Genomic DNA, 12,494 nt, shown 5'->3' with positions numbered 1-12,494 from the left:
TTTCTACCCCAGTCATTCTCCCATCTCCTTAGTGCATCTGATTTTAGAAGCAGCTGCAGCCTCTGCAGGTCTGATTATGTGTGAGTGTACCTAAACATCGGGTTGGCAAAAGAAGGCTGGCAAGGAGGTAGACCGTGAAGGGCCCTTAAATGTCCAAAATAATATTTGGTATTATATATCATTAAGTCCAAGATGGGCCATTTATTCACCCTGACCCTCCCTTTTTGTGAAAGTGAGGATCAGTAAAGAAAGTGGACCAACATTTTAAAGAGTGTATGCAGAATAATAATTAAAACATATTCAAAGGCTACATTCAAAAGCCACGGTCAAGCTGGAAGGGCATAGCAAGTGGGGTCCCATAGGGATCAGTTTGGGGTCCAATTCGGTTCAGTATCTTCATCAATAATTTAGATAATGGCATAGAGAGTACACTTATAATGTTTGTAGACAATACCAAGCTGGGAGGGGTTGCAAGTGCTTTGGAGGTTAGGATTAAAATTCAAAATGAGCTGGAGAAATGGTCTGAAGTAAATAGGATGAAATTCAAGAAGGACAAATGCAAAGTACCCCACTTAGGAAGGAACAATCAGTTGCACACATACAAAATGGGAAATGCCTATCTAGGAAGGAGTACTGAGGAAAGGGATCTGGGGTCATAGTGGATCACAAGCTAAATCTGAGTCAACAGTGTAATGCTGTTGCAAAAAAAGCAAACATCATTCTGGGATGTATTAGCAGGAGTGTTATAAGCAAGACACGAGAAGTAATTCTTCTGCTTTACTCTGCTCTGATTAGGCCTCAACTGGAATATTGTGTCCAGTTCCTGGCACCATATTTCAGGAAAGGTGTTGACAAATTGGAGAGAGTCCAGAGAAGAGCAACAAAAATGATTAAAGGTCTAGAAAACATGACCTATGAGGGAAGATTGAAAAAATTGGGTTTGTTTAGTCTGGAAAAGAGAAGAGTGAGAGGGGACATAATAGTTTTCAAGTATGTAAAAGATTATTACAAGGAGCAGGGGGAAAATGTGTTTTTCTTAACTCCTGAAGATAGGACAAAAAGTTTCCTACTGTCAGGGTGGGTAAACATTGGAATAAATATTGTGGAATCTCCATCACTGGAGATTTTTAAGAGCAGGTTAGACAAACACCTGTCAGGGATGGTCTAGATAATACTTAGTCCTGCCACGAGTGCAGGGGACTGAAGTAGATGACCTCTCGAGGTCCCTTCCAGTCCTATGATTCTATGGTTCAAATGAGTTCTGCAAAATACAGATGTTCTTAATGTAATATTTTAGTCCAAATGTTGAACATTTGTCCTTAAACCTCAAACAAAAGCTGTTTCTTTTCTGAATATTATTTCACAAATTATATTTTTGGATTGGTCATCAGAGGTCTTCATTCCTAGTGAATGATGTGGAACAATGTAATTTTGCATAATTAATTTGTAATTCCTCTGGTGTCTTCCCTCAGACTAGTGACAGTACCTTAGTCTTCATCCATGCCTCAATCTTAGACAGTGGGCTAATTATTCCACTGTGCCAGCCAAGTCAGAGGTGCAGACAGAGTTAGGTGTGATTAGCAAACAGAAATAATCATCAGCCCAGCCTCTTTACTTTACTTAACCTCCTTAATTAGCTTTATGTACACATTGAAGAAGAGATGTGACAATGTAGAACTGCAGTAGCCCACATGAACACTTGGACTCCTCTCACCGCTGCTAGAGACTGTTGGAACCTGATCTGGTATTAAGAAACAAACATGGAAAGCTCATGCTAAGTATAGTTGAAACATATGTGGACAACAGTAATGAAATATATAATCCTATTCTTTTTGTAGGTGCATAGACACACTGCGCTGGCAGCAAACACTCAGTCTCAACAGAATATTCACACCACAGCTCTTGCTCGGGCTAAAGGAGAGATCCTAAGAGTAATCGAAATACTAATAGATAAAATGCCCACAGACGTTGTGGATCTTCTTGTAGAGGTAAGAATATGCTGTAATATCTGTATATCATAGTTTTTAATAAATCAATGAATAATACATTGCACATAAACTCAATTGTAAAGTGCCATCTACCTTTACAACACCATGGAACATACTTATTTTTTAAAATAACACATCTGATGCCATAAGACTCTGTCCCTGTCTCAAGGGGCTTAAAAAGGAGCAGAAAACAGATATACAAATGACTGGGTATGGCGCAACAAAAGCAAGATCAGCGAGCAGTGATGTTTAGCACACCTTGTTCTAATTTTTTCCTTTATCTGTTTTTGGGTAAACTCTTTTTTAAGGGGAGGACTTGGGCTGGGAAGTAATGTATTTTCAGGAGGCCCTTGAAAAGGGTTAAGTGGGTGCATTGAAGACTGGGTTGCAGAAAGGGTTTCTGACAGGAGGGCTACATAAAAGGATGTATGGAGATGGACAAAATGGAATAGTTAATCCTGTAGCTTGGGCAAAGTGAAGATGTCAAGGGTTGAAGAGACCAGAGCAGAGAATTGGGTAGGACTTAATTGGTAAGGACAAGCTAGTAAAAGAATTTGTTGGCAATTTGGACGTGGTTTTAACAGCAGCATTTTGAATGGACTGAAGAGGGATGTTGAAAGTTTTGTCTTTCAGATGCATATTCATTAAGGCTGAAGGACATTGTTAAAGAATCCACCATACCATGTGATTTCCTTAACTTTGGTGTTCCTGTTCACATTCTCTTTTAATATAACTAGCACAAAATGTGGTGTTCCTTCTCAGGCCTTCAATAGCAGACACTTGCCTGTAGTCTGTAGCTTTGTAAAATGTGTACTGTTACTGTGAATGAGTATTTGCAGCAATTCCCAGTACCATTGCCATTGCAAATTCCAATATGCTGCAATACAGTCAGATTTGTTTATGCAGATAACACATTATACTTAGGTACCAAAAATATAATTAAACACAAGAGCTAGAAAACTCTATAACTGTTCAGAATTTAAATTTTGTTATGAACAATAAAATCAAACATTGTTAAACAATTGTAACTTTTGTTTCCAAGGTTATGGACATCCTCATGTACTGCCTTGAAGGATCCTTAGTCAAAAAAAAGGGACTTCAGGAATGCTTTCCAGCCATCTGCAGGTAAAAGCACTGAAGGAAATGATTTGTGATGAATATATTCTCTTGCTATAGCTTACTTATCGCCATAATGTTTACACCTTAAAACTTCAGATTTACAGAGTATTTTAAGTACAGTAGACCCTCGAAGTTATGAATACCAGTGTTATGAATTGACCAGTTAACCGCACACATCATTTGAAACTGGAAGTACACAATCAGGCAGCAGCAGAGACCAAAAAGGCAAATACAGTACAATACTTTGTTAAACGTAAACTGCTAAAAAACTGCCTAGTAAAGTTTCAGAGCTATATTAAGTCAATGTTCAGTTGTAAGCTTTTGAAAGAACAACCATAATGTTTCGTTCAGAGTTACGAACAACTTCCATTCCCGAGGTGTTTGTAACTCTGAGGTTCTACTGTCGTGTACAGTTTTTCTAATCCCTGTTACATCTGAAAAAGAGGAGGTAGGTCAGAAAATAGCAGAGTTCTTGCCAACTATTGGAAATGCTTCTGTATAGAAGTCCACATGGTAAAATACTGTTCATTTTTATGTTGGTAGTATCTCTTAAAACTTTGCCCTACAACTCCAATATTGTATTATTTTCTCTGTCATAAACAACAGAAAATGGTCAGGTTCTTTTCTTTCATTATAGTTGTAACCACCACAGTTCGTTTCTTGTGTTTGGAAATAATAACTGTACTTCTACAGCATCTTGCACCCCTGGATTTTAAAGTGCTTAATATACTTCAGTTAATTAGTTATTATCCTCATTGTACACATGGGTAAACTGAGGCAAAATGAAGTGATTTGTGAAAGGAATTCTGGCAATGATGGGAATAGAACACCGATCTTCTGAGGTTTAATCCAAGTCCTGTGGTTTAATCTGTTGTTATTTGTATTATCATAACATTTAAGAACCCGGTCATAGACACAGGATCCCATTGTGCTAGGTACTGTACAAACACAGCACAAAAACAGTTCTAGTGTAAGACAGGAGACAACAAATGGATACAGACAGACCAACAGGGGAGTGCAAGGAAGCAGTGAGGAAATATTGGTCAGCATAATAGGCAGTAGTCTCAGAGCACCAGCAGCCAAACTGTTGTCAAGATTTTTGTGGACATCATGACAAAGGAGAGTTTTACATGCTTCCTTTCCAGTCTAACACTGTACAATACTCCATAAAAGAGGTGATTTATCAATATGTCTATTTGTCCTCTCCAGAAGGGGGAAAATATCTGTAATACTTTTTCCTCAAAGTATTGGTGGATAGTTGTATACCCACATTTAAAAACAAAGGAAAAATTTAAATAAATAGTGTTTCTGCACAAACTTGATAGGTGCTTATACAATTAAAAATAAAGCATGTTGCCTCTGGCACACCAGGAAGAGAGAGATCCATTTTTGGTGTAAAATTAAGGCTGCAACTATTTCAAAATAACACAGTGGTCTATATTGGGCCATCCTGAGGAGATTTAGTCAAAGTCTGAAGGAATGCTGAGGCCAAACTGCAGGCAGTACTGTCACAATTGAGGTCTTTGACCTCTGACAGAATAAGTCTTCCAAGGGTATTGAGGAACCAGCACTCATCAAAACACATGCTTACCTACTTCCCTTTCGTGATATAACCATGTTCAGCAGCATAGCGATGTCCATAGCAAAGTGTACTCTCGTAACAGAATTTGGCCATATCACAGGTGTACTCCTCCTTTCTGAGGATGTTTGAGCCTTACTCTTTGAGTGCTGTTGGACTATAAAGCTATCCTCACCAAGTACATGATTTTGAAAGCAAGTGTCCATTCTTTTCTTGGTAAGAACTAGCTGCTTTGATAAATCTAATAGCTGAAAATGAAGTGTAATTACAAAGATCCCAACATGGAAGTGCATCAATTTTATAAATACATATGGTATCTGTAGACCAAGCTGAAGAGAGCATAGAGAAGAGTAATGTTCTACAGAATATGCATTTTCAAGACTTTCCATCCTAATCTCTTGGGGCATAATACAGCTGTCCAGTTGGAACAAGCAATATAACTGAGATAACAAGAAACAGTCACTGAAAAACAACTGGGTTTAATAAATCCTGAGTTTGTGGCAATTACCACTCACTCTTCATACCTTTGAGGACAGATGAGTGGGTGGAAGGGATCTCTTCCTGCCATGTAGCTACTTTACACTCTTCTGCCAGGTGAGCAGGATCTGTACCTCTCTTTTGACCTGCCAAATTGCTACCATCCTCATGATTGTGTTATTGCTGGAGAAGGAGACTTTAATCACCTGACTCCCAAATGCCTGTCCTCTGCTGTGTCTGCCCATCTGACCAGTTCCCCCCAGATGCCAGTAAATTGTGCTGCAAAATGCCAGTTTCATCTTCTCCTCAGTTGTTTTTAACAACTCTAAAGATGCAGTCAGGCTCCTTGATAGCTTTCTGATACATTTGCAAACGTTTTACTGCTCCCCCACTGGCATCTTTGGAAAAAGAACAGAATTTGGAAACACAGAACAAAAACTGACTTCAGAGGATACTTACTATGTGACAGACCTGCACTTCTCTTGTTGCTAATTCATGTGTCAAGTAGTGGAACACAAATGTTCTCATCTGATTGGTTTTAAAAAAATATTTTTAAGACTCTCTCTCACACTAGGCGTATAAGATTCAATTGAAATTAAACTCTCAAATGTCAGTAGAACCATGTTGCTGGTTTTAAACCTGTCTCGTGGTCTGTTGTGTATAAACTGCTGAGAGAGTGTTAATATTTTTCTGACATCAGAGATTGTTTTTCTGTTCCTTTGGTTTTTATAGAACTATCATATTATTTTAGCTAGTCAGGAACATGGTGGTTTTCTTTTTCTGTTCATGTTCGTATTGGTGGTGGCTTGGCATTTGGGGAGTTCTGAAAGGCACAAAGTGTAGGTAGGCTTCTAACTCCCACTGACATTCAATTGAAGATCAATGCCTGCCATTTGTGTGTTTGAAAATCTCCCCTTTTGTTCTTAAAGTTTAATATTCACAGATAATAAAATGTGATTTATAATATGTATTTATAATATTCTTAAGCTATTATAAATATTCATATTATAACATATTAACCATGTAAATTACAATATTTAATATGTCAGGGGGTTGTATTTTAATGTAATAATTATACCTACACAATTATAAAAAAGAACAACAATTGCAAGAAAGGAACTATTATACCTTTGACAGGTATGTCATGAATAAAGATAATCTTCCTTCCTTCAGATACTTTAAAAACTTTAGCTTGAAATGTAAATGCAAGGACAACTGGGAATTAATGCAAGAAATCTCCCCATCCTTTTTGCATTTTTATAGTGGCACATTGTCTTTACATTTGGCTAAATTGCTAGCAATATCTCCTATTGTACATAGTTATGGCTATTGTAAAAATGATACAGCACTCTACTGAAGTCATCTTTCAGACCAATGGAAAATTTCATATGATTTTAGCAAATCATTAAATCTCTGGAGAGATTCCAAGTGGTAGCACTTTGGCTTAATCCTATTACTAATTCTTTTAATCTCCTAATGATCTCCCTGCGATACTGTATTAAATGTGCACACCTGTTGTGAGTGAGTCTGTTACTTCAGCAGACAAAACAATATTATTAGGCATTTTTGGTTTTCCCTTCTCATATAGTAGTCTTTAAATACCATATCGTGGCTATAACAACCAATCTCTGTTCGCTGTTTCCAAGCAAAGTCCTAGCTTGAGTGGTTTTGTAAAACCCATGGCTTTAAAAATTCGTATGCTTGTTCAAATACCGGATTATTAACTTTCCTTCTGTCTTAGTGGCATACAGATTTAGTAGTCCTCTTATTAATGACTGTGATCCTGAATCCATCCAATCTGGCTGTGATGAGATGAATCTCTCCTTAAACAACATATTTTACAATATTTGATTCGGGTTGATATCTATTTTTCCCCTTGCTTCTGTCATGTTTTATGTAGACTGATTTTTACCAATGCTCAATAAAATGCCAGACAGAAATCATAAAAGTCCAAATAAAATAAAATACAGAAGTGCAGTGGGTTGACAGTAAAGTATGTCTGAAATTTTGAAAATGCTCAAGATAAAGTTGAAGTCAGAAACGTTTTGTATGGCTGAGAAGATTTCCTAAGAATCATGTAGTCCTGATTGAGCAGCCTGATGCATCTGAAGAGTCCTATTGAGGTCAGTGGGACTGGGCATGTGTTTAGATACCTTGATGAATCGAGACCTTAGGATGAAATTAACTGATGTTCAAATGTTGCTGTGTATTTGAAAACAGGAAGTTAGTCTGAATTTGAAACAATAAATGTTCCGTATTTTGCTTTTTACAGTGGAAGAATCTCACAGGAAGCAAATGTATTAGAGCTAGAACTTTATTTCCAGGACTAAACAAAACAAGGACTTGAAATAAAATTTTAAAAACAGATAGTTTCTGAGTTTCTTGTAGAATGCCAAGGAATTACAACGCAGTAGGTAAAGGTGCTGTCACCCATGTTAAAAGAAGAACAGGAGTACTTGTAGCACCTTAGAGACTAACAAATTTATTAGAGCATAAGCTTTCGTGGACTACAGCCCACTTCTTCGGATGCATATAGAATGGAACATATATTGAGGAGATATATATACACACATACAGAGAGCATAAACAGGTGGGAGTTGTCTTACCAACTCTGAGAGGCCAATTAATTAAGAGAAAAAAACTTTTGAAGTGATAATCAAGCTAGCCCAGTACAGACAGTTTGATAAGAAGTGTGAGAATACTTACAAGGGGAGATAGATTCAATGTTTGTAATGGCTCAGCCATTCCCAGTCCTTATTCAAACCGGAGTTGATTGTGTCTAGTTTGCATATCAATTCTAGCTCAGCAGTCTCTCGTTGGAGTCTGTTTTTGAAGTTTTCTGTTTATGCTCTCTGTATGTGTGTATATATATCTCCTCAATATATGTTCCATTCTATATGCATCCGAAGAAGTGGGCTGTAGTCCACAAAAGCTTATGCTCTAATAAATTTGTTAGTCTCTAAGGTGCTACAAGTACTCCTGTTCTTCTTTTTGCGGATACAGACTAACACGGCTGCTACTCTGAAACCTATCACCCATGTTAGTTCTTGGTCATCGGATTTCAATGGAGGCCTAATTCTGTAGAAGGGAAGGAACAAAACTTTTTAAAATATGACTGAAGAATATCTGAAGTAAAGCCAGGCCCTTTGTGGCTAATTGCAAGACATTAAAATTCTAAATTAAGGTCTCCAAAATATCCAGTGAATGTATGATAATAGAAGGGAAATGTATTACCTACACAATTAATATTTTTATGAATATTTAAGCATCCACATTTTGCACTATTTGTTACCCGCTGAGTCCAAAGAAAGATCTTAAAGTAAAAGCGTTGCATTAGCCAAATAGTGTCTTCAGCTCCATCAGATGCAGACAATATCTTATTCTGTGTGTTCTGAAGAATGTGGTGAGGTGTTACTGTCATACACCCACACCTATTTCTTACATCATGCTTCAGTGGCGTTGGTATATAGGAAAGTAATTTAGAACCCAATGGATGGTTATGATAGACCTCCCTTCCCTCCATAGTGAATAGGTACATTAGATTTATACAGGAGTTATTGTTAATTCTTCCCTCCTTCATATTGCTCCTCAAGATCCCTTTCTACTCTGCTAACTTCTTCCTCACTTCTCTCCTGGGGTATTTTTTGTTTTTTTTATTTGTAACTCACTTGTTGCACCTTGCCTTAAATTAGCTTTCAGAGTGAGATACTGTGTTTGCCGTGTGACTGTGTAGTACCTAGGACAATAGGTTACTTCATCCCAGTGGGGACCTTAGAGCACTACCACATTAAAAATGATAAATAATAACAATTGTCAGATACAATATTTTACTGTTATTACGTACACAGAGGTATAGATAGATATGGAATGTAATGACAAATACACGAAGATAAAAAATGGGCCCTAATTCTTAGTTTAAATTGTTACAATCTAATAACATTTATCACATATTTTCAATATCACTGCTCTACAGCCAAAATGCTTCTGAAATAAATGTAGTCAAACTTTACTAATTCTGGGTCACTGAGAATGAAAATGATGCTTAAAATTGTTGATTGGCTCTAGTTTTCAAGATATGCTATTGGGTCAGTATATACGACCCTTGACTTGGGAATGGTGGAGGATAAGTGAGTTATAAAGGGAAGGGATCTCAATTTAAATGAGAAATAACTAAAATACATCTTTGACTGGATCTATGAATAAATCTATGATTGGGTTTGGATAGTACTTGCTTTTTAGGCAAAACAATGAATGATGCAATCTGAAGCTGGTATTGCATCATACATGATATGAATTGCATCATGTTATTCCTAGAAGTCATGGATGATGCAATCATAACGAAGCTTACATCACTTTGCTGAACAAATTGCCCTATATCAAGCTCTAGAAATCATACAGTGTCGTGCTCTCTTATTTGTCAGTGTTTGATTTTACAAAGGGACACATTTCTGTTTAGCCAAAGTGAGCAGAGATGCCTCGTACTTGTGTGAACAGTGCAGATAACTTCTGCTATGTTTGTGGTGAAGTGACTTTTGCATCACAAAAGCGCAGTATAACCACTATGGATAAGAAAGCCTATCACCTTTATTTTGGCTCAAAATTGGAGATCGGGGCAAGAGGTGGGCCCCCCCCAACACTTGTGCAACAAATCTTCGCCAGTGGTTGAACAGGAAAAGGAAATCTATGCCTTTTGCAGTGCCAATGATTTGGAGAGAGCCAACAGATCATACCAGCAATTGTTACTTCTGCATGGTGCCTCCAGTTGGGAAACGTGTGTCAAAGAAGAAAAAGTGGACTGTGCATTATCCAAACATTCCATCAGCTATATGCCCAGTACCCCACGCAAAAGGACTGCCGGTTCCTGATGCACCAGAATCATTCTCACTTGAGTCAGAAGAGGAAGAGGATGAGGATGAAACTTCTGGTCCTGAACCATCAATGTCACAGGGCCCACATTTTCTCCCATCCTCCTCCTCTGAACCACACCTCATAACACAAGGTGAACTGAATGACCTTGTCAGGGATTTGGAACTACCCAAGAGTAAGGCAGAGCTGTTGGGCTCCAGACTACAGCAGTGGAATCTCCTGCCAGGTGATGTTAGGGTTTCCATGTTCCGTGACCGTCAAAAGGATCTTGTCCCATTCTTCTTCATGGAAGGTGATCTTGTAGCCTGCAACAACATCAATGGTGTGATGGCAGCCCTCGACATCGTTCACGATCCAGATGAGTGGAGACTGTTCATTGATGCATCGAAGATGAGATTTAAAGCTGTTTTACTGCATAATGGCGATGTTTTGCCATCAATTCCAGTTGGTCATGCAGTCCATATGAAGGAAACCTATGACAACATGAAACAACTTTTGAGGTGCATAAACTATGACCAACATCAGTGGCAGCTTTGTGGCGATTTGAAGGTTGTTGCTCTCCTCTTGCTTGGTCTGCAGACTGGATACACAAAGTACTGCTGTTTTCTCTTCGAATGGGATAGTCGTGCAAGAGATTCCCAGTACATCAAGAAAGATTGGCCACTCCGACAGTCATTGGAGCCTGGGAAGAAAAGTGTTCAGCATCCACCACTTGTTGAATCAAGGAAGATTTTGTTACCACCCTTACACATCAAGCTGGGTCTGATGAAAAACTTCGTCAAGGCCATTGACAAAACACAAGCAGCTTTCAAGTACTTTCGTGGAAAATTCCCAAGGTTAAGTGAAGCTAAGATAAAGGAAAGTGTCTTTGTTGGTCCTTAGATTCATGAACTTCTTCGAGATGATGCATTTGACCTTGCACTGCGTGGCAAGGAAAGGATGGCATGGAAAGCCTTCCAGTTAGTGGCAATAAATTTTCTCAGAAACAACAAGGCAGACAACTACAGGTTGTCGATGGAAAACCTCCTCAAGGCATACAAAAGCCTTGGTTGCAACATGTCACTAAAGATACATTTTTTGCACTCTCATCTAGATTTTTTTTCCACCAAACTGCGGAGCAGTGAGCGACGAGCACGACAAGTGATTTCACCAGGACATTGCAACAATGGAGAAACGCTATCAGGGCAAATGGAGCCCATCAGTGCTTGCAGACTATTGCTGGACAGTGACAAGAGATGCTCCATTTAATGAATACAAGAGACAAGCCAAGAAGCGTCGAGTAGACACTGAATAGGACTAAACTATGTACATAATAGTTTTTTGCCTTTTGTTTCATAATACATTTTATTTATATAACCCTTTTGCTGATTTTTAAAGTGTTACATAAATAGGACAGGTGAAATATTATCATGTAAAGCAACCATAAACACATGAAAAGACCTAGGTTTACAATTTATGATTAAAACTCTACTATCTACACAATATACATAGACATAAAATGTAAAAACTTAAATATCTTAGAAACAGTAGCCAATCAGTTATTTTAATTGTCATATTTGAATTCAGCACATCAAAATACATAATAAATAGCACATTTTATCTCTGAAGCAGACGACTTCTCAAAAATTGTAGACCAGTGTATTCAGCCTGCACTCACTATAATATTTGGTTTAGATGCCACAACATATTTAGTAAATAACATACTGACCACACCAGTAATTGGATGGTGGTTTACAGTAATGTACACTAGTACATAACATCTTTTTACAGCAGTTGAAAACCTCTGACACATAAGTGCATATATATTAAACATTTTCTGAGAAATAAGGAAGCAAAATATTTAGGATTTTTTCACATGCCAGGAAATGTTTATTGTTTAGAGAAAAGATGATGTTTATTCCACTGTTATAAAACTACAGGCCATATTCAGTCCTGTTGTAAATGGGTACAGTATCTCTGAAGCCTATTTATGCCAGGGTTTAATATGGCCCCTGGCAAGTACATTGTGAAAGCTACTGCACATTACAAGAAACATACACCACACTCTTCCATTCTATGGAGCTGCTGGTCATTATGGCATATTCGGGCTAAACTCCACCAGTAACATTACAGCTATGTAATGTGACTGATGTAGTGCAGTACCACCTGCTGTCCCTGGCACGCTCTTGGTAGGGCTGAACCCCAATTCTAGTGGCAGCCCCTGGCTCCCAGGGGTGGAATTCTGTGTCAATGGCACACAGACTGCAGGCAGCAGAGGAAGGTGGCACAGAGCAGGGAATACAAGCTTCTACAGGAGTAGGCCAACAGAGGCAGACTCTACACATGTTCCTTTGCCACTTCTGCTCCTTCTTTTCCACTCCATGGAAATGGGGTGTTAGATTAGGAGGAGGAGGAAGTGTTCTGAGCCTGAGGATGTTTTCTAAGCCCTGGCAGATTGTAAATCTGAGGGGTGGTTTGGACTGTAT

The 12,494-nt window shown here is 38.2% G+C and overlaps 1 protein-coding gene across 5 annotated transcripts in view; it reads left to right on the top strand.

Moving 5' to 3' along the window:
- The window catches only part of WDR7 (WD repeat domain 7), a 344,118-nt gene that overhangs the window by 266,818 nt on the left and 64,806 nt on the right, over nucleotides 1–12,494 (top strand). For all 5 annotated transcript variants that reach the window (XM_054032283.1, XM_054032282.1, XM_054032281.1 and 2 more), the window contains 2 exons: nucleotides 1,839–1,988; nucleotides 3,031–3,113. In XM_054032283.1, the coding sequence (XP_053888258.1) occupies nucleotides 1,839–1,988; nucleotides 3,031–3,113 (233 nt within the window). The remainder of the gene's footprint in view (nucleotides 1–1,838; nucleotides 1,989–3,030; nucleotides 3,114–12,494) is intronic.

This window comes from Malaclemys terrapin, chromosome 6, assembly GCF_027887155.1.
Source record: "Malaclemys terrapin pileata isolate rMalTer1 chromosome 6, rMalTer1.hap1, whole genome shotgun sequence".
Lineage (NCBI taxonomy): Eukaryota > Metazoa > Chordata > Testudines > Emydidae > Malaclemys > Malaclemys terrapin.
Note: the sequence above shows the minus strand (reverse complement) of the source record. Positions and strands in the feature narration are given on the sequence as shown.